This window comes from Megalopta genalis, chromosome 12 (genome assembly GCF_051020955.1).
Source record: "Megalopta genalis isolate 19385.01 chromosome 12, iyMegGena1_principal, whole genome shotgun sequence".
NCBI classification, from domain to species: domain Eukaryota; kingdom Metazoa; phylum Arthropoda; class Insecta; order Hymenoptera; family Halictidae; genus Megalopta; species Megalopta genalis.
The window spans coordinates 7,649,183-7,671,878 of record NC_135024.1 but is presented as its reverse complement, the minus strand read 5'-3'; the positions used below and the strand labels follow the sequence as shown (position 1 = coordinate 7,671,878).

Below are 22,696 nucleotides of genomic sequence, written 5' to 3'. Positions count from 1 at the left end.
TTGAGATTTTGGATGAGAACGTTTGTAGTTGCGGAAGCAACGTCGATCAGGAAGTAACAACAATGTATACACTATACATAATATATGGATACATGTGGAAACTGAATAAATCTACGTATACATAAATGAGATAGATTAATACAAAACGAAACGTCTGGTGTTATTTTGCGGCGAAGGCTTACCTCACCTATACGTAGAAAAGTCTCTTGCAGTCTTATCGCGCATCGAGCAGCTTCACTTATCATCGCCTTTCATTTATCGTTTACATCTCAGATTTTCGAAGCTCAAATTCGGAAAAATGCGAAATAAACGGGAACATAGTATAGCATGTTTAAAAACTTGCATTAAAATCCAGTCTGTCTCTTTGTCCTTAGTTTCTTTTTGTAGAATCAAACGGGCGAAGATTTTGCAATCGGTATACTTTTATTCGTTTAAAATAACAGATCAAGTCACATTAGAATCGCTACCAGAAAAAACACGTACGATAGAAAAAAAAAATGGGAAATAACAATTTGGTCCGGTCGACAATTTAAAATCTATCCAATCTCCACGCAGCGGAAATCAAGAGCGCAAAAAGCATCTGGATCGGCAAAAAAAACATTTGAATGCGCTTAAAATCGGTTTTCAATGTAATACGTCAATAGATAAAATTCGGACGAAGAACGCGAATCGTGTTCCCCATTGACCAACCGTATCCTACAAAAAGAAGCAAAAAAAAAGTAATTTAAAAGAAACCTAATATCCCCTATAAAACAGCAATTTGGCTAAAAATGGAAAACCCGATCGCGGTTAAAACCCGCGCACCATTTCACACGACGATTTCTCGCAAAACGTGTTACAAAAATAAATATTTGCATCAGGCTGCAAATCTCTTTTTCCCATGCCTGTAGCTCTCTCTCGTAGCGCCCGATCGAATGGTTTTTTCATTTTTTATGGTCACGCGATCATATCAATCTCTGCCCCCCTCCCTTTTCCTATTACCGCCGCAGTATAGACGCTGCTCTCAATCTTGTCCGAAACATTTCGGACGAAACGCTACAAACATCGAGTTACTCGCGAGTTTATCTATCGAAATGTAACTTATTTTTTCGTTTTTTTTTTTAAATATCGTTTTTTCTGTCGTTAAGTTACTCCGGAAAGTTTCCAACGCTCTCCGCGGTTTCGTCCATGTCGCCGACTTCACCTTGATCATGGTCCTCGAAACTCACTTCTTCCTCTTCTGCGTCCTCCTCCAGGAAAATGGCGGAGTTCGTCTCCGCGGCACCTTCGCCGCCTTGATTCTTCTCCTGGTTCTCGGATGATGCTTGCCCTGAGACATAAATGTTCTTCGTGTCAAGGTTATTTTATGTTTTAGTTTTAGTGTTAACCCTTCGGACTCGAGAGCTGACTCTAAGGCACCACTAAAAATTGTTTCATCGCGTTCCAAAATAATTTTCAAATCACTAATATCATATTTAAAAAGCTTTCAAAAGGATTGTATGTATCACAAGACTCAACTTCATTTGCATAAAATGCGCTAATTATAAATCATAAAAAATGGAGATACTATAGTTCAGAAAAGCTATTTTGGATTTAGAGTTTAAATGTCCCCGAGTGCAAAGGGTAAACGCATTGCGTGCTAGCAATTTTTTAATAGTCATTTTAACACTAAGTTTACGGATCGCGTCAAAATGACACGTGCCACATTTTTTAATTTACGATCGTTAAGATTGTAAAGATACATTTATGTGCAAATTATTCAACGAATTTGATCAAAATCGCTGCAAATCGCAATAAATACAAGCTTGTTAGTTTGATGAAGCAATATGAAACAGCTGCTCTTGATTAGTGCTCCGAAATTCAACAGTCGAGAATTCCATTAAAAAAATTGTTCGAAAGTGACATCGATTTGATATTTTATTCAACAAATTATTTGGATTCATATAACATAAAAACTTGTTCTGTAATCCTTATTTGAAAGACAATTAGTGAAATTCTAATTAAAATGTTAACTTGGACGAGTCCATACTTGATCAATGAAATTTTTAACGAAACGTTATTATTGTTCGAATGAATCAAGAATTTCGAAATATGTTTTGCTTCATAGAACTGTGTAAACGGCAAGCTGGCAGAGAAAGTATTCGAAAGATGCTGCTGTTGGAGTACGAACCTTGACCAAGGTTGTGAGCTTTGCTCTGATAGGAGTATTCGCGTGCGTTAGATAGGCCAGCGATAACACATGCACTCAACGCACTTCGATTGAGATTCATGGGCGATGCATCGTACCACTCGTTGCTGTCTGCGTCATAGCATTCTGCGTACGCGATCGTCGTGTCCCCTATGGTATCCACGAAAAGAAAGCTTGGTTTGACTAAAAAATCGATGATCACTTATTTGCTGATCATTATAGAAATTGGAAATTTTCTGTGAATTATTTTAACATCGGTGCTATTGAAATCTTTCTTTTCTTCATTTTTCTCATTATCTAATTATTCTGATCTAATTGTATCTAAATAGACCCTTAGTCTTTCGTCGTCGTTTAATAATCAATTAATTTGTTCTTTTCTTTGGTTATTGATTTTAATAAACCTAAATCGTAATTATTGGTTTCGATGATTTTGATCAAATATAACTACATGCAGGTTTTCAGTCTACTGGTAAAAGTAAGTGCAGATTTTTATGAACTTTTTGTTACTGTATGTAAATTTTTAAAAATTGTATACAGCTTCAATGTATATACTTCTGTATAGCAGTAACGTTTATAAATACAAAATAAAAATGTCCCTCTTCAGTTGCAAAAGAAAAACGGGATCCAAATAAGAAGTCTTTTCCTTTCACAATTACATTAACAAATTGAAAATAACAGCCGGACATCCAACGTTTCTTTTAATTCTTTTACAATTTCCAATTTCACCTACCAATTTTTATCGTGAAATCCGCTGCTTAGTAATAAATGGAGAAATCGACTAGTAGTTTATACGCATGGTAATTTACAAACAAATCGGAGGGTGCAGACGGAAAGTCGACAAACTGTTATTTTACCATCAAAACCGCCGACAACGAAGATCATATCGTCCAAGATGACCGTGGCGAAATTGCTGCGGGGGCTGAACATTTCTGGAACCGCGTGCCAGTCCTCCGAATGGTTCGGATTGTAACGTTCCCCTGCGGGAACACAAGATCGATATTGTAACGAGACATTAATTTCCACGCAGCGGAAAATCCCTAGCCGAGAGAGTGCTCTTACGCTCGGCAGAGCGATTCCAAGCAGGAAACTTCCAATGAAATTGAATGCTTCAGAGAACAAACAACCTCGGCATAAATAAAAGATTCTTTCCGTATTATAGAATCTCTCTGTTCGGCCCTGATACTCTCCTATCGAACAAAAAATACTGCGAACAGTTTTCCCGTTACAATTTTCCGATATTCGTGCGTTGAAATAAAAATTGCTCCTCTGAAAGATTTAACGCAGTAAATTCTCTCTAATTTTCCTTCAGCTTGCAAACAAAAATGTTCAATTTGGGAAGAGGAGATACGATTATTCGAGCCTTGCACCTTGTTTTTATAATTGTTGAGAATCGGCAACTATAAAAATGAGCCACGGGGCTCGAATAATCGTATCTCCTCTTCCCAGATTGTCCATTATTGTTTACAAGCTGAAGGAAAATTGCGGAGTATTTACTGTAGTCTTCAAATTCTTCTGAAAATTTAATGACATTTTAGCTCAACGTTTATTCAAGAAAATAATAAAAATTCGTAACCTTGAGCATGGAAGACAAAAACTTATGTATATAGTGCAGTACACTACGTAGTACACTATGTAGTACACTACGTATGTAGTGTAGAAAACATAAACAATACGTTCTAATTTTTTATCATATAAGTAATTAAATTGTACGTTTTTAACTTCTGGAAAAAGGTAAGGTAATAAATAAGATAATAAATAAATAATCAAATAATAAACGAAATAAGACTAAGACGAATTCGAAATTCGTTTTCGAAGAGTTAATCAACAAGTTAATAAACAAAAATTAAGCAATACGTTATGCAATTCAAGATCGTAGCGTGTTTTATAGACTCGTGCGTAAGAATTAATCTTTCCAAAGTTTGACAAGTACTGTATATTCTAACATATTTCCATGTTAAAATTGAAAGAACGGATCAGACGACGGAGACAGAAATAGATTCGGTTCCACGATTAGGGCGCGTTTAATTTACCACTGCTCAGTCTGTTAAAGCCGTCGAAGCCTCCGAGAGCGTAGAGGCTGTCCCGGAATGCAACCAGGGAAACCCCCGACCGCGGGTTCAGCATCGAATGAATGTAACTCCACTGATTGGTCTCCACGTCGAAGACCTCCGCGCAATCCAGGACCTCGCGGCCATTGAAACCGCCGACGATGTAAATCTTGTCGTGCAACGCCGCAGCGCTTGCATCCGATCGCTGTCGTTGCATCGGCGGTATCATCTCCCATTGGTTCCTTTGCGGCTCGTATCTTTCGCCCGAGCTCATTCTCCCGCGCCCGTTATAGCCGCCCAGGGCGTAAATCTTGCCGCCTAAATAATTATAACAACTCGTTATAACTCAGTAATATTACAATATACAATAAAATTCAGTAATGTAACTCAAACTCATTTATGAGAAAAATGAATAATATGTCAAATATGCATCAGAACTTTAGAAGAATTTAAAGATAATATTATACAGGGTGTCCCAAAAAATTGTGGTACTTCTGGAAACTGAGGGGTTCCTGAGGTCATGTGATGTAACTTTCCTCTTAGCGCAAATGAAATCCGCGGCTTTGTTTACGAGTTATTAACGAAAAACGCTGACCAATGAGAAGCGAGCTCTGCTGGCGCGAGGCGGAGGCCAACGAACGGACGACGCCCACTTCAACTCATTGGCCGCCTCGCGCTAGCTAACCTCGCCTGCCATTGGTCGCTGTTTTTCGTTGATAACTCGTAAACAAAACCGCGGATTGCATTTTCGCTAAGGAAAGAGTTACTTCGAATGACCTCAGGAACCCCTCATTTCCTGGAAGTACCATAATTTTGGAATATTCTGTATTCTTTGCAACTTGTTAAAGTTATCGGAAGAAGAAACAAATCTATCTACAATTCGGACTTGTTGCAATTGATGCAGATAATTCTCATTTTGCATAAAGATCCACAGTCTATCCACTTATGTGCAAAGTTTCATAATTTTTGATTTCACGTGGCTCAGAAACATCCCTTGTCGGTTACATCTTTCCCCTAGTTTCTGTAACAATTTTCGAGCGATTTGACACGGCGCGCATCTATCAGGATCAAGCAAAGATCAAGACCAACATCGCCGTGAACGGGACAGGCCAGTGAACCGATCCCTTTATCTAAACGACCGGTCGCGACCCTCCGTTCTCCCAGATCGCCGCCCCTCGTCTCAGGACAAAGGATCTTACCATGAGTGCAAACGCTGACGTAACACCTCGCGTGGTACATGCACGCCCGTTCCCGCCACTTCTTGATCACCGGGTCGAAGCAGCGGACCGTGTTGAAATGTTGATTCCCATCGAACCCGCCGATCATGTAGATCAGATTGTCCAGGGCGCAGAGCCCGTGGTAGGACCTCGGCGTGGCGTCCGTGTTCACTGATAGAAACCATCTGTCAGCTCTGGAGTTCACATTACACGACCCGGTGAATCTCGGCTTGGTGAACGGCGGTTCTCGCAAGATCGGTAACCGTCGCGATAATGGAGAAAATCGAGGAAAATGGAGGAAAGTCGCGGCACCTCGTGTCGTAGGTCTCCACGAAGTTGGTCGGCGCGCCGGCGGTCCAGCCGCCGATCGCGAACAGGATTTCGTGAGGGATCCGCGGCCGCGCGAGAGGATTCTTCAGATCGATATCACCGCCGTTCTGCTTCGCGTCCAGCTTGTTTATGTACGCGTTTGCCTCCCATATGATTTGCTGGCAGACCTTCGGAGAATAAAAATGAACCGTGGAAAATTTTCCTGGGGAACCGATCGATTTTTCCAGGGATAACTGATTAATCGAAACGAGAACAGGTTGAAGTATAACTATTTCCTTTAAATGACTTTGGTTAACAATAAGGATTGTGAATGAAGGAAATAGTTCTTGGTTACAAATGATCGTTATAAATGACGAAAATAGATTTTCTTTACAGATAAGAATTGTCGGTTACGAGAATGTTAATTTGTTACAGGTATATACATATATAAGTATATACAGATGTATATACTTTCTATACAATAAGCATGTTTTAAAATTTAATAGTGATACGGTGACTCCTATTAATGTTCGAGCAACTTTTAAAACGCAATAACCTTTTTAGAACTGGACTAAACGACTTGAATTTTTTTTAGATGGCAGAAGCACCAGTCTACTGGACAGTAACTAGAATGCTTTTTTTAATTTTGCTATTACTTGGAATGACAAAAAAAAAGAATGAGAAACTCATGCTTGAATGTTCAAACTCGATTTTCTTACAAAAAAGCTATTCTATATTTTTTCATGTTTTTTTTTAATGAAAAATCACCTAGTGCCCGCTTGATCATACTTTTCAGAGACACCCTGTACGGATAAATTAAATGAAATGAAATTCTAATGTCAGAGGACCGAATAATCGAGGTTATTTCTACATTGTAACACGAATCGCGAATAGACAAAAAGGGAAGAGCCTCGAGAATAACAGAATAAGGCGAGTAAAAATAAAAATTGCCGTCTACGTCGAAGAGTCGGAAAGAAAGGTGTAAAAAGGAAATCAATATGTTCTGCTTGGCCTTCGGATAATGGACGGTGCCGGGACTACTCACTTCATCCTCCTCGATGATCGTCCACGTGAGAATATTGTTCGTGAAGAACGGATAGCTGATAAAACCGTAGCGCACGCATTTCAAGAGTCTCTGCAAACGGGGCCTCCTTTCTTCTAGGTTGTGCTCGACCCAGGTTTTAACGGCCTCGAAAACTATTTCCTCGTTTTTAACGTTGAGCTCGTCGTCACGTAGGATCGCCTCGAGTTCCTCGCCGGTGAGCTCTTTGAATTCCGGGCTCTCTTGCAGTATCCGCTTAAAGTGATGACGAATGTATTTCCGGCCCTTCTCTTCCAGGTCACGGCAGAAATAGTGACGGGCGAATTTAATGATACCTAAGTTGTCACAATTCAGCAGTCTCGCCAATCGCTGACGTTTTACACGGTACGCGATTCTCTCCCGTTCGATTGTCACTCGCGGTTAATTACCATCAGACTGCGGATTTTATGCATTTCCGTGGGATACAGTAAATTCTCCATAATTCACGCTCAGCTTGTACACAAAAATGGACAATTTGGGAACAGGAGATGCGATTATTCGTTTTTATATTTATATAAAATATATAAATATACTGCAAGACTCGAGATAATCGTACCCTCTCCTCCCAAATTGTCCATTTTTGTTTCCGAGCTGAGCGTCAATTAGGGAGAAATTACTGTATTGGTAGACGAAACGCGGAACTCAATTATGTTATATTATATTATATTATATTATATATATATATTATATATATTATATTATATTATATTATATTATATTATATTATATTATATTATATTATATTATATTATATTATATTATATTATATTATATTATATTATATTATATTATATTATATTATATTATATTATATTATATTATATTATATTATATTATATTATATTATATTATATTATATTATATTATATTATATTATATTATATTATATTATATTATATTATATTATATTATATTATATTATACAGCAACGCTCCTCGCAATGCAGAGCAAGATAACCTCGGTGCAGAATACATTAATTTTTACACAAAGATCCGCGGTCTAATGATCATTTGTTTGTTGCTGGTTCGACAGTTCATTATTTTAGGAGAACGAAGAAAGAACAATATTTTTGTTAATTTTCTGAAATGAATTCCCGAGCGCTTTTAACCCCTTGCACTATAACAACGAGTCGTTCGAAATAAAAATGTTATTCGTTTCTTCTAAATCGAAACGAAATTTGGTTCTTCCGTTATCAAAGTCTAGGAATGAAGATAAAATGAAGACACAAGAGAGTCAAAAATTGTCTGATTCTATTAGAACGAAGAAATGCTAATCGACGTAGCTGCGAAAGAAATGTGCAAGGGGTTAACAGGTTTCACTTAACATATAAGTCATAGAACTTTCATTGACCAGATTCTAAACCATTTGTTCCACGAGAACACGTTTGAAAAATGTTCCTAAATGCAACATCTCGCAACAATTGAACATTTACAGGTACCTTCTTAAACGAGACATGTAAGTGTTCGAACAGTTTTCGAGAAACGAATTGCTTTCGATTCCTAAGTTTTATCAACGAATCGACACCATTACCTAAGCAATTCTCCGGCCTGAGCTCCTGCAGCAGGAACTGGCAGCACAGTTGGACGACCCCGAGGACCTCGAACTGATCGGCGAGCGGTAAGAGCTGCTCGACGTTGTCGGTGTTGACGTCGCAGGTGCCGGTGTACGCGTAATCGAGGATCAGGCTGAAAATTTCGCTGGGTATGGAATCGATGACGACCTCGGTGGTCTCGGTCTTGCCGCCTTTCAGGCTGTTCGTGAAAAGCGCCTTGAAGTACGGGCTGACCGCGGACAAGATGACTCGGTGCACTGGGAATACGTGGTCCCTGGCGCATCTGATTGCACCGTCGCACAGCTGCTGGTTCGCCCTGAAATATCGACGCGTCAACGGGGGCCGGACAGTGTCGAGGAAAATGTGAACGGGGCCACCCTCGGATCCCCGAAGAACCCGCGCACCTGCTACTTTTTAATTAAAACGCTTTTCCGAGCCACCGCCGTGGAGTCGAACAGTTCCGCGAATTCTATTCGGACGAAATTAGCAGAGAACGTAATTATGCATAAATGCTGCCGTTGTTTGTTAACGATCCAGCCGGAGATATTTCTGTGAATTCGCGTTCCCTCGGACTTTGTTCCAGCGGGTGGGATCGCATCGTTAACCTGGAAACCGCGGCTCGGATTAAATCCGACCCAGATTTCCGGAAAATTGCGGGCCGCTCGTCAGCTTTTAGTCGTCAAATTAGGTTGACAATTACATTAAGTCTAAATAGGGATCGATGCGTCACCGGGAAGTAGGTTGAGTGCGGACATCCACCTGGGGGTTGCTGTGATCGAAATAGGATGAGGACTTTGTACTCAATCGGGGCTTTTATTTTATGCCTTCCTCCGGTCTTTGCGATGAATCATTAACCCCTTAAGCGGAAATGACGAGCCTCGCCTGCAAACATTTTCTGTGCCGAACGCGAATTTAACGGGCGACGCCTGTCGCGTATTTCAGCGCTTAATAACCGTATAATAATTCTTATAACCGTTAAAAAAAGATTATTATAATGTTTACAACAGTAAAAAGGAATTTAAATAGTTTGTAAATTTTGTTCCCAATAATTCCAATTATATTAAGAATTTTATTAATTGTAACTTGAAAAGGATATTTTTCAATTTTTATTTAACGTTACCATTACTTTGATAACCATTTATATAAATATATTAAACAAAAAGGGAAATGTTTAAGTTTCATTTTATGATAACACACACCTCACTGAATTGAATTGTCCGCAGTCGCACGTTTTTCTTTTTTTGCAAATAAATCGTAAGGCAAATTGGTTAACGAACTGCGAACTGCGCGATATTAATGAAACGCCGTGGAGTTCAACTTTTAAGATTCGCCGCGAGGCATTCTTTCATGCTCGCTAAGAGACAGAGTCGAAATTAAAGTCAACAGATCTCACGTTCGGCGAACCGAAGAATCAACATCCAGAGATGGCCGAGCACGATTCACGGTCGCTAATGGACCGCAAACGAATCAACTTGGCAGTGAAACTGACGTTTACTGCCAATTACGATATTGTACGCGGTGCGATGGACAAGGGTCGCGTCTAATTGAAACATCCTACCGATCGGATTCGTTCGGACAATGGGCTCGGAAGTGAAAAGACCAGGCGGGGACACGCACCTAAGCTCCGACCAGACCATGGGAAACTCGACGAGGCCGTAGTTCGAGGGCAGACACATGCATTTCCGGACTCTGGTCGCCTGCTTTCTGGTGCACTGTTTCAGTTTCGCGGTGAGAACAGTGGCTCGCGACATTCGGCTGCGGAATAGCTTCCTAAACTTCATCCTGCGGCGTCCGTCCATCGCCTCGTGGCCGGCCAACGCGATCCTCTCGTCGCTGGCCACCACCATTACTTCCTTCCAGCTGTTAACGTTCACCGGGTTCCGCGTTTTCCTTTGCTACCAGCCGATCGTTCGTTCTCGTGTTCGCTCTGATTAACGATGCCAGACCCGGCACCGGAGATTCGCGGCCATGACAGAGGAACGCCGATACTTTCAGCTGACGGTACTGGCGAGCGCGATGATCGAGATCGAGGCCGGTCGTTGATCCTCGACTCACTTCCCGTTCGTAGGAATCAGCTAACTGGCCACTTAATATTAGTTCCTGAGATGCTAATACGCTTTCTGGGCTTCGTAAAATAAGTATGGCGAACGTGGAGTGCGAAATCTCCATTTTGCAATTTCAAACCGGAAACAATTTTTAATAGTCTATCTCGTCGAGATCATTTTTCCGTTCGTTATTGAGAGTAGCGGATAGAAGATTTATTCTGACTTCCTTTCTTCTCGATTTTTTGACGTAAACGGCAATTTTTCCCGGCAATTTTTCCGGCAATTCAACGTTTCAAATTTATAACCTCTGCTTTATCCAGCTTAATTGTTTTAGCTTTCATAAGTCATTGACCTCCGGCTGTTATTAAATTAATCGTAATCGATGGCTCCGAGTCTGCGAATATTTAGCAATAAATGAAAATAAAGAGGGTGTGGGGACGGCTGCTGAGAAATGGAGGGGCGGCAGACGACTATCGCTACCCCATTAATTCCACCTATCCAATTAAATCACCCCGCGCTAAATGTATAGCAATATCAGATTAATACGTACAAGTATGCAAAAATAAATAAGGGGCGGGAGGACAGCAGACGACCCCTTCCGCCCCATTAATTCCTTCTAACCAGTAAAACTAAATCACCCCGTGCTAACATCTAACGATATCAAATTTAATATAACTACGCAGAAATAAAAATAAGTAAGGCGGTGAGACGCGACCAATTATAAACCGAGGTACAGCAAACGACTGCTTCCACCCCATTAGTTATTTCCATCCAGTCAAATCGCCCTGCGCAAAGCATATAACAAAATTGCTAAATTAATACATAGACACGAAAAAGCAAAAATAAATAAAGGGGTAAGGCACGACGAACTATAGGGGCAGCAAACGACTAGTTCCACCCTATTAATTTCTACCGGCCAATTAAATCGCCCTAAGTTAAACATGTAACGGTTATAAAATTAGTACATGGGTACACAAAAATAAAAATGAAAAGGGAGGTAACGTGCAAACCGAGGAACACCAGACTCACCTTTATTAACACGTTCGCGAACGTGAATACTATAGCATCCATTTTTTTTTGACATGAACGCTGCAAAATTCAAACTTCTAAGCCACATTATCATGTATTCAATTCTATATAGCGTTTATTTTTTGAAACTATTACGCGCTTTAATTTGATCTGTATCGACGTGGATGCTATAACATTTGTTCTACACAACTATTAAAATATGATATTCTGAGCACTTGGACAAAATGTGACTAATCAAAATTTGGAAATCACTATTAGTTTAAGAATAAATATAAAAAATATCTTTGCAGCTCATGAAAATTTTTGCTGCCAACCAAACCGCCCACGCTAAACACGCAACATAAAACGATACAAAACTAAATAAGTGTCCGAGCCTAATTATTAGACTGCAGACCTTATACATTTATTTGCCGAAACGAATAGATGAAATATAAAACAGTGAAAAGATTAAATGAAACTAAGAACGTCGACGTACAAATGTCAACCTATTAAAATTATTTAAGAAAGGACAAACATTTCACTCGAGTCTCGCGTCTTGCAATCGACGCAGACATGTTTTTACTTTGCATAAAGATCCGCAGTCGACCAATTATAAATCGAGGGGCGCGCCAGACCGCTGCGGGCCAGCGGCTCCTAAATCGCCGGGCGCGAAATAGCTGCCCGCAAATACCGACATCCGCCCCCGAAAGGCACGAAGAACCCGAAACTGGCACCCGGGGTCCGATCGATCGTCGCGATCAAGCCTGGTCCGAATTCTCAGCGACCCTGAGCATCGCGAGTCAACCCGGTAAACACCGATCTCGCGCGACAGGGCGGGGTCGCAGGGGGATGAAACCGGGCAGAGGCGGCAGCGGCGGCGGAGGGGTTGTCGGTGGTGGGCCGATCGAAAGCGTGGAGCGGGATCGTGTGTCCGCGAAACAAAAAGCCCACGGGCGAAGGTTAAGGGCTGGGGGAGGACGGGCGGGGGTGTACGGTGTTCTGGCACGCACACCGTCACGCAGCCGGACACGCAAACGCGAACGGGCGCACGTAAAAGTCACGTGGCACGCAACCGCACCAATCAATATCGGGCCGGCGCGGGGTGTGTGCGTTCACCGGGAGTCAGTGGGAACCGGCGATGCAGCGAGCCAGTGCGTCCGCGGCCGTCAACCACACCTTGTCGGGGAAGCCTGCTCGCGAGGCTCTGTTCGCGACGAACGTACACCCTCACCGGCGCAGCCCGCACACACAGACGGCTCACGCACACACGTGGAAGAGCACGGCAGACAACCCCCCGGCCGGCCGCGCCGTGTGCGCGCAACCCCCGACCGCCTCCTCACCTGTGCGTCTACGACGACTCGTTTCGCTTTCGCCGCGGCCTGCCTGTGCCTGCCTGTTGCGGAACACCAGCCGACTCATCCGGGGAGCTACGATTGAAGGTACGCTCACAGCGAAAGAAACGCCGCGGGAACACGCCCCCGCGCGTCCTCGGCCGCTCGGCACCCTTCCCTTCGGTGATCGACTAAGAGCCGCGCGGTCAGTGCTCCGCAGGGGTGACTTTCTAGCTGGCCGAGACTTCTCGCGCGGTGCTTGGCTTTCCTGCGGGCTCTGCCAGCACTCCCTGAAATTATAGATCCTTCGTTAAAAGACTCCCGCCTGGCTGCGCGACGAGGGGAGAGACCGCGGGGAAATTGAAGGGTGAACTTGATAAGGTATCGCCGTATCGGCGAAGCCCGCGCGGCCGACTTTGTGGTTTTGCGGTTTTCGAGGGCCCGGCTTCTTGGCGAGGGGGCTCGGGTAATTAAGGGAGTGGTTTTAGTACTTCGTTATCTGCGAGATCCAGTGCTCGCGATTCCAAGAGCCGGAGATCTTCTTGGAAGGGTTGATTATTGGCGTTGCCGCGGGGGATTCGCCGCGCGTTGCGGATCTTCTTCAGGGGTTAGCCGAATGTTCAGTGAATGGATTTCTCGACTTTGTTCGACCGGCCTTCGATGAATGGGGAACGCTCGGAGCGAAGACGCGAGATGGGCATCTTTCCGAGGACCGCTCGACTTTCTCGTCCGGCGGGGGTGAAAGGGGTGTTTAATGGTGGTCGAGTGTTTTCGAGGAGCCGTAGGTGAAAGTCGAGAGGTGCGTGGCAGCCGGCGTCGTACCCGGGGATATCGAGCGATCGAGGCGTCGTGAATTTTTTAGATCGCCTCTTTCTGATGCTCACCGAGGGAAACGTGTTCGCCGGTTTATCTACGGCGGCCAGACACGAGGGCGGGGTGGTGTGGCGGGGGCGAGCGGGGCCCCGGGGAGGGCAGGAGGGGTCGGTGTCATGACGGGCGCAATATTAAACGAAGCTGTACGATGCTGTTTCATTCGCGAGGGTGATTCACACGCAGGAGTATTTGAAATCCTCTTCTACGGACGCGTGAAATCCTCCTCCTCGACGCTCGCACCTTTCACGCGCTCGAGGCGTTCCGCGACTCGTGCATATCTGCCTCTGTGTTTTTTCCCTCTTTTTACTCGTTTTTCCTTGTCGCCGGAACGTTGCATGAGCTGTTGAATTTTTAAACGTGTTAGCCGGCGTCGCTGGAATTTCTCGAACTTTTGATGTCTGGCGCGACGCGCTTCCGGGGTTGCTGCGGCTCGTACCTTTTATTTTGTTGTGCCGGACTGTGTAATGTGGAATATTCCCTTTTCGATGGAAAAATCGATGTTGGAAACGATAGCCGATCGTTCCTCTGGTTTCCTGTACGTGGGAAACGAAGCTGTAAGATTCGTGATGAATGCTTCTGCGATGGGAAGGGGGGAGAGGGGGTAAATAAAATATGACAACCGTGAATGACATCTCTGTAGAATTCGCTCAAGTTACTTCCAACTCAACCTTTCTCTGTTAACGTGTTAATTGCCTGATATGAAATCCAAACGTTTCCACAATATCAAAATCATTTAAACTAATTAATTCGAAACTAGAAAGTTAAAATTTACCGTAGGAAATTTCAGTCCGTCTCTTTGACTCTCTTAAAATTCCTAAATCTTTCAGTACGTTCAATATATCACAATAACGATGAATTTTAATTTTAATAGTAATTATATAGAATTCTACTTGATATTTTTACTTCGTGTCATTTCCGTGAAATTCATTTCTGAACTTCCACATAGCTATTCCATGAAAAATCGAAACAGGAATGTTTGAATAATGAATAATGAATAATGAACGGGAATACTTCCCGAAGAGAACACTGGAGACCCACGAACTATACTCGAGCACACACAACTTTATTTCGAAAGATACATATTTCGAAAGATTATTTACGAGTTCCAAGAATTTCAATCCTTCAAAAATTATAAACAGAATTGTTTGAGTATACCGAATTCGAGATTGATAAGACTAGAACAGACTAGAACAAGAAGCCATACAAGAAGCCAGCTTCAAAGTGTCCTGAACTGAACAGAACATAAAATGCTGCCACTTCTGGATCAGATCGTAATAACTGAACCCCAACAACAAAAACAAAAATACCAAAAGAACAAGATATCTGTTACAATGATTTGCTAAATAACATTTCTAAAAATAATAAAACTTCAAAGCCAGTTTCACAGAAACGAACTAGATTTTAGAGTTAGCTATTTCTCGATAATCATCTGAAATCTCACAGATTCTGACCAAATTGGTGCGCCCTGTTCATGTTAACACTAAACCTACCAAGTCGATCAAAATGACCGGATTTGTTTATGTAATAAAATTACAGAGACTATATATATATAAATTGTAATAAAAATCGCTGAGGGTTTAAATAGATACAATCTCTTCTTAGAAATTGGTAGGTTTTGTGTTAAAAGCCAGAAAAATAATTGGGCGCGTGCGGACTCCGACCAGCCGGCCAGCCGAAAAAGCGTTAATCAGACGATTTTAATTGCAAACGGACTGCTGGTTCTCCTCGACTTGCTGGAATCCTGGAAATAAGAAGGCTGGTAGACACAGCACGACGGGAGTCCGGCGTCGAAGCGTGTGGTAAACCTAAACGAAGCTCTCTCGGCGCGGGTTCTCAGTGAGTCATGCGCCGCGTCGAGCATCGCCGGCTTTATTTCCAAACGAGCATCCCCATCGACGCCGGGAAGTCGGGTACGAAATGGTTATAACGAGACGGTGAAATTTGATTTCGCCCACGCGACCGATCACAAGCCGCCACCAGACCGGAAATTGCTTAGACGCGGCTTTCAAAGTGGATCCGAGACGAACGCGAGCCAGCCCCGACTTTCCGCCATCCGGATTTCCTCAAAAGCGTCTCTCCTCTGCTTTTCCACGACGTTCTCGGTCCCCGGGGACAGTCTCTTCGCCGGGAATCGCTTTTCTGATCAGTGATTCGTTACAGTGAACTGGTGTTTATAGCGCAAGCAAGGAACTTTTGAAAAAATCAGGTGAAACTTCGTTTTCTGTGATACGAGAAAAGCTTCGGAAGAAACTACGTTTACAGGATTCCAATTTTGTTGTTTGACATTGATTGGTCTGAGTTAATTCCGCGTTTGATTTTAATCATTTGTATAGCTGAGAATCGTCTAAAAGTGAGAAAGACCGAAGAAGAACATTTTCATTTCGTTTTTTATCACGCAGAAAGAGCTTCGAAGAAAATTATGTTCGAAGGATTCTGATTTCGTTGCAGCACTGGTCTCGGTTGATTCTGTTCGATTTTAATAATTTGTACAGTTGAGGATTGTTTAGAATCATTTCCTTTAACCCGAGAAAAATAACCTACGTCGCAGAGGCGCCTGCGAAGACTGTTGATTTTTGTTAATTTTTCATAGAGGTCTAGTGATTTAACTTTAAAATTACTTAAAATATAAAAAAATATAATATAAATGCATTTTATTTTTACAATAATGCCAAACCTTTAAAATGACTAGATTAACTTAAATAAATATCCATTGTTAGTATAAAATTGACGCCTTAGAAAAGCATGCGTCTCTGAAGCGTATGGTTATCTTTTACGTACGTTGTCATATGGTTATCTTTCTAGGGTTAACAATGATTCGCAATGAAGGAAGGCTATGTTTAGAGGATTTTAAATTTGTCGTAGGGTTGCTCTGTCGGTCTCTTGGCGCAGGCTACGTAGTTGAAGATCGTTTAGGTCGTTGTCGGTATCTGGTGCATTGCTAACGTAAATGCGCGGATTGTTACGATACTTGGTTTTATAGCGGCATTTCAGATACACATGTATTTTAAGTAGTGACGACAGCTCGGCGACCACTATCGAAAGATGGTGGATATGGTTTTCGTTTCGAGTGCACACGAATGCGAAACACGTGGTCGGACGATGTTCGAAGACCGATCATGGTCAGACTAATAAACAGAGCAGCGTTCGTGTGCTTCTCAGAAATTGTCCTTGCACTGTTGACGCACAATAAATCGACGTAGTAAATATTTGACTCTGTGGTTTATCGTCCAGTTACATACTTTGATTACGTTCTGTTATTCATTACAGTCGCGGAAAGAAATTGCGTTCGTTTCAAGAAAGCAGGTTCGTCGAACGTAAAGATTACGAATTGGAATTTTCGTTTTACGAAAAGTTATAAGTTTCATCATTTTTATGAGTACATATTTTCGGTCAACGTATTCGTGATGTAAAATTTGTTGCACTCGCAGACGGACAGCTGTCGAGGGATTTTCGAAAATGGACCTGAAGAGGAAGGTAGCGTTGGTGACCGGTGCCGCTGCCGGAATCGGCAAAGCGTTCGCCACGGAGTTGGTGTATCAAGGTGTACAGGTGAGTGAAAAACGACCGAACATCGAAACTTTCAGCTGGCCACTTTGAAATCGAAGTGCTACAACGATCGAATACAAATTCGTGCCCGAGTTTTCAATGCGATTGGATTGCCGTAAAAAGAGAGCGAAGCAAGTTGTATAAAAAGTATTTATTTAAAAGAAAAATTCTTCTTATGAATATAACCTTGACTGACAAATTCATACGCCGCACTATAATTGCTTTAACCAGTTGCAATCAAGAGTGACTGACTTATATTTAGATCGCTTCCCGTCAGGGAAGATATTACGGTGCTATCTGACCGACTTGCGAGGAATAAAAAGTGTTCGTTAATAAAAGCAGTAGGGGAAGCATGTTTATCGCAATCTGTGCAGAAGAATGGCGCTCCACAAAAATATCGCTTTACTTTTTACAGAATTTATAAATTACTGCCGAAAATCTTTCGTTTAAAATATAATGCAACATTTTTACATTACTCAAAAGTTCGACAGAAAATTGAATTGAAACGATTCGCTTCCGATTTTGTTATTACAAATAATTATCTTTGAACAATAAATGCATAACTGCTCGATTATCGGCTCAGAAAGAACATGGTTACACACGCGTAACCTGATCAGATTATCAGATGATCGGATTAATTTTTAATCGGACTAGGTTTCACGTGAACGTTTTTTTATACTTCGATTTGCAGGTTGCCGTGTGCGACATCGACGTTGACGAGGGCGAGAAGCTGGTAGAAATTTTAACCTCAGACTACGGAAAGGACCGTGTGATTTTCTGTCAATGCGACGTCACAGATTACACACAGTTCGAGGGTACGCAAATACGAAACGCATCAATGTGACATTCAGCTAATGGAGTCGATTTATAATAAACGATAGTAACCGACTGCGAAATCATTTTATTCTAGATGCATTTCAGAAGACAACCGCGACGTTCGGTCACATCGATATAGTTGTAAACAATGCTGGGATCATGAACGATCGGTTTTGGGAGCTGGAGGTCGACATTAACGTCGTGAGTACTCGCTTTCGAGTTCATTAATTATTATAGACGTATCGATGGACAGTTCGGTAATTTCTCGAATGTACCGACCGTTTCAACACGCGTTTCAGAACGGTGTAATCCGCGGAACGCTGCTTGCTCAACGATTTATGAGAACGGACATGGGTGGTCACGGCGGAATAGTGGTTAATATTGGAAGCAATATCAGCATCAACCCCTACCCCAGTGTTCCGATCTACTCTGCCACCAAAGCGGCCATTGTCAATTTCACCAGAGCGTTCGGGGTAAATATCATCTCCCATTATAACGTTTAAAACAATTCAACCAATATTTAATTCACGTATATCACGAAAACATAACGATTCAGAAAATATTATAAATTTTTCCGACGGCATTAGTTGATCATGTTTAACGTAACACAGACGTAAAATCGAACAACAAGAGAATCCGAAGCAATTTTCTTCAAATCGTCTCACATGACTCTAAAAATAATATAATAAATGTCACTAACGTTGTGTGTTGTTGTTGTTGTTGTTTGCAGCACCAGTACCACGTGGACCTAACCGGCGTGAAGGTGATGGCACTGTGCCCAAGTGCGACGGATAGTAAATTGTTAAAGGACGTCAGTAAACAGCTGCTCTGGTTGCGATACGAGGATGCCTGGCATTGTGACATAGCCAATTCCGTGCCACAAAGGTAGAAAAACGTCAAACGAACCGTAACACAACTCTATCTGCAGTTCTGGGGTAGTGGAGGCAGTTACTGTGGGGTAGCCAATTACTGTGCCTTTTATTTATTTTCAAGCATAATGAACTTTATATTTAGAGAGCACATGATACTCTCTAACGTGAACTTTTAAACGACTTATTATTATATTAAATTCTTTTCATAGAATATGTATAGAATATGTATACGGAGTGTTCAAAAAATGTCTCACAATCCGAAAGCAGGGGATTCCTAGGATCATTTGAAGCAACTTTTTCCTTAGCGAAAATGCAATCCGCGGCTTCGTTTACGAGTTATTAACGAAAAACAGAGACCAATCAGAGGCGAGATCATTTGGCGCGTGACGGCCGAGCCAATGAGCGGAACTGGGCTCCGTGCACTCGTTGGCTGGGCCGCCGCGCGCCAGCCGAGCTCGCCTCTTATTGGTCAGTGTTTTTCGTTAATAACTCGTAAACGAAGCCTCGGAGAAAATTTTCGCAAAGGAAAAAGTTGCTTCAAATGACCTCAGGAATCTCCCATTTCCGGATTGCGAGACATTTTCGGGACATCCTGTATATATTATAGAATATGTTTTCGAGGATATAATAAATATTCAATTTTGATTGCGTCCAGTTACCGAGGCTCAGTATCGAGGGAGGGAGCACAGTAATTATCTTTAAGCCCTTAAAAAATGTCATTTAAATTGCTGAAGATGTAGCGAAAACTCCTGAAGGCTGCTAACTAGCTACAGTAATTGACTCCTCTGCCCTACCTAAACTTTTTACACGCCTGTTAAAACCACTCGATTCTCGCACTGGAAACTCTAAACAAAAATCAAGCTATCAGTTCCGTCTTATCGAACCGATTTAACGAAGGAAACATTGAAAAGCTGCGTTTAATTGCATTAAAAATCCGTGGGTCAAAAATTCATTTTTGAATCGAGACCTATTTTACATTTTCATACATGAATGCAAGAGAACAATAATCAGAAGGTACTGGTTCGTTAAATAGAAGTCAGTTGTGGCCACGTCGTTCAATTTGTAGTATTCCTGTAAAATTTCATCTACCATGATCTTTATATGATTTACAATATGAATACGTTGTGAGTGCAAGTAATATCATACGAATGTTCATAGAAATATAATATAAACTCGTAAGAATAATATGAAAAGTAGACATTTCTTCTATTATATTTGTTCATTTTAGTAAGCACTGCAAGGGTTCATATTAATTCTATCACGCAAAAATCAAAAACAGGTACAAACGGTGTCAGTCACATCTAATTTAAATGCGAACAATTATTATGTTATTATGTTAACACCCGAAAAGGGATAATTCCTAAGATCATTTGACGTAACTTTTTCATTAGTGAAAATGCTCTCCAGCTTTGTTTACGAGTTACTAACGAAAAGCACTAACCAATGACAGACGAAAAATTCTGGTGCGAAGCAGCCGATCCAACGAGCGGAATTAGCCAATCACTGGGCTTCGTCCGCTCATTGGCTCGGGCGCCTCGCGTCGCATATCTCGCCTGTCATTGGCCAGCGTTTTTCGTTAATAACTCGTAAACAAAGCCGCGGATTACATTTTCGCTAAGGAAATAGTTACTTCAAACGACCTCCGGAATCATCCCTTTCGGGGTGTTAACATAATTATGGAATACCCTGTACACGTTTCCTTGTATTTTAAATATACAAAGCGTACAATTGTCAAGTTCCATATTTTCCAGATTCGTTTACGATTAATTAATGATTCTTTTAGTGCAAAGTTCGTTAACCTCCGCTACAATTCCAGGGTGGAGCATGTGGCAAAAGCGTTGGTGCACGTGCTGACAACCGGCAAAAGCGGCAGCGTCTGGCTGGTCGAGGAGGACCAGCCGCCGCACGAGCTCACCTTCACGAAGATCTAAGGAATCGACGTGGCTCCACCCTCGCTTGAATACAAATAATCATGCCGTACCATAACTGCGAATGTACCTTCATTATACTACCGGAACTAAGCCGAATCTGCTGCGAGGAAACGGGGCGTCCAGCAGTGGACCAACGAGGCCCCGAGAACGGAGCGTCGCGTCTCTCGCGCCATACCAAAGAGCAAAAAACGGCGCAGAATTTTGTACACTTGGCGAGAACACATTTTTTGTACATTGTTATGCGTTCCGTATTACACTTAAGTAGATGTTAAAGACCTAGCTTTTAATTCCGACGAAGCAATCCTCGAAGATGATCCTCGGATCTTCGACCGGCTCCAATCTTTCCTCTTGGAGTCGCCGAGTTCGATAGAAGTAGACAAATCTAGGGAAAGGAGATCTTCTGGCGAAGCCAGGCTGTGGTTGCCGTGGATGTCCAAATCGTTCACTGGACGATCGCGAGAAGCTGCTTGTGCAGCAGCGCGATCCGATGAGCTGTACGTAAACGCAACACGGCTGCGGATGTTTTATGCATTTACGAAAATGTGCCAGGAAGAATTGTAGACATCGCTCTATTTAAGATTGCACTTACTAAAATTCTCGTAGACAAGGGCGCGCTTCTTCTATGCCACTCTATGCAAATTTCTCCAGGATAAAATTCAGTCGTTTAGTCGTCGAGCGAACGGAGAGAAGAAGCAAGTAAACAGGATGTTTACTTCAAGATTAAGATTCAAGGAATTTCGCGCATTGTCTGATAAATTCAATGGGTGCTTTGGAACGACAACGTGCACAATTCGCGTGCGATTTAATTCGAGAAAAGTAATCCACGGTCGCCGCAGCCTAAGCAACACCGATCGAAGCGGAAGAGAAGCGTTTCGTAAGCGAAAGGAACACGCGTTTTTGGACCATCAACAACTGCTGTGCCGTTAAGACTCAATATCACGTAGACTAGCACTCGTATTGCATTCACCACAGGACTAATATGTACACATTCTGTCGGCCATTTCGAAAAATTTCGTTTCACCACGAATGACATAGCACCCGACTTCTCGTAGTTCGACCGCGGTTTTGTAAATCGTCGCGTTGCGAACAACATTCAATTATCGAAGATTCTTTTGGTCCGCGTGAATCTCGTCGATCGACTAGAAATGAAGAACATGAAACCACCGCTTCCGTTCATCTAAATCCACCCATCCACGCGCTCGTTAAGTATTATTGAATCAACGAAACGAGAGGATAGATAACAAATAATCGAGGGAGACGAGTCCAAAACATTGTCCACGATTACACAACACAATCGCGCTCGTAATTTTTATACGAACTTTTAGACGGGGATTCGACCAATGGAAGAGAGCGAGAGAGAGAGGGAGGGAGAGAGAGGGAGAGAGAGAGTGAGAAAGAGAGAGAGAGAGAGAGAGAGTGAGAGAGGAAACGAATAAACGTAGGTTTAGATATACAGAATCGAGGCCTAAGCCCGGTGTATTCGACGCACAAATGCAGGCATGATATATTTTAATCGTCCAATATTGTCGGTCGGCCGCCCGGTCTCTCTGGTCGCGATCTCGCGATCAAGATTCGATCGAGATCCACGATCGAGGTCGCGGCTGGAGAGAGATCCCGCGGGAAACTCGAAATCGAAGGGCAATCGCACATTCGAATATAACATTACGTAATCTTAATCGACGCCACGGTCGGTAGCTAGTGGAAATTGTTGGTTTTGTTATGATTTGCTCGGAATGTATGTTGCAAGCCTAGTCAATAAAGTGCATAGCTTTTTAAAAAAAAAAGAACTTCGAACACGCTATTCTTGGAACCCGCAATAATAGCAATAAAATATAGTTTCGCAACACTTCAGCCGGATTTTTTCATTTATCATCCCCCACCCCCGCTGAAATTCAGCACT

The 22,696-nt window shown here is 42.3% G+C and overlaps 2 protein-coding genes across 5 annotated transcripts; one reads left to right on the top strand and one right to left on the bottom strand.

The window, feature by feature from the left end:
* Window positions 1–67: 67 nt before the first annotated feature.
* On the bottom strand, window positions 68–10,641 carry LOC117217442 (uncharacterized). Its single transcript, XM_033465056.2, has 9 exons — window positions 9,992–10,641; window positions 8,353–8,690; window positions 6,787–7,118; window positions 5,745–5,929; window positions 5,415–5,626; window positions 4,198–4,533; window positions 3,022–3,144; window positions 2,150–2,317; window positions 68–1,309 (listed from the first exon to the last, which is right to left on the bottom strand). Exons 1-9 carry the CDS (start codon window positions 10,219–10,221, stop codon window positions 1,128–1,130), a joined length of 2,106 nt encoding a protein of 701 aa, XP_033320947.2. The 5' UTR covers window positions 10,222–10,641; the 3' UTR covers window positions 68–1,127.
* Window positions 10,642–12,562: 1,921 nt separating this feature from the next.
* LOC117217422 (15-hydroxyprostaglandin dehydrogenase [NAD(+)]) lies at window positions 12,563–22,647 on the top strand. Of its 4 annotated transcripts, none has more exons than XM_033465013.2 (7): window positions 12,563–12,866; window positions 17,060–17,180; window positions 17,869–17,992; window positions 18,088–18,194; window positions 18,293–18,466; window positions 18,724–18,878; window positions 20,682–22,647. In XM_033465013.2, the coding sequence occupies exons 2-7, from the start codon at window positions 17,088–17,090 to the stop codon at window positions 20,794–20,796; spliced, it is 768 nt and encodes a 255-aa protein (XP_033320904.1). In that variant the 5' UTR covers window positions 12,563–12,866; window positions 17,060–17,087; the 3' UTR covers window positions 20,797–22,647. The 4 variants fall into 4 exon arrangements, with proteins under 4 accessions (XP_033320904.1, XP_076381635.1, XP_076381634.1 ...); XM_076525520.1 differs by lacking the exon at window positions 12,563–12,866 and adding an exon at window positions 15,235–15,541; XM_076525519.1 differs by lacking the exon at window positions 12,563–12,866 and adding an exon at window positions 15,551–15,837.
* The last annotated feature ends 49 nt before the right edge of the window (window positions 22,648–22,696 follow it).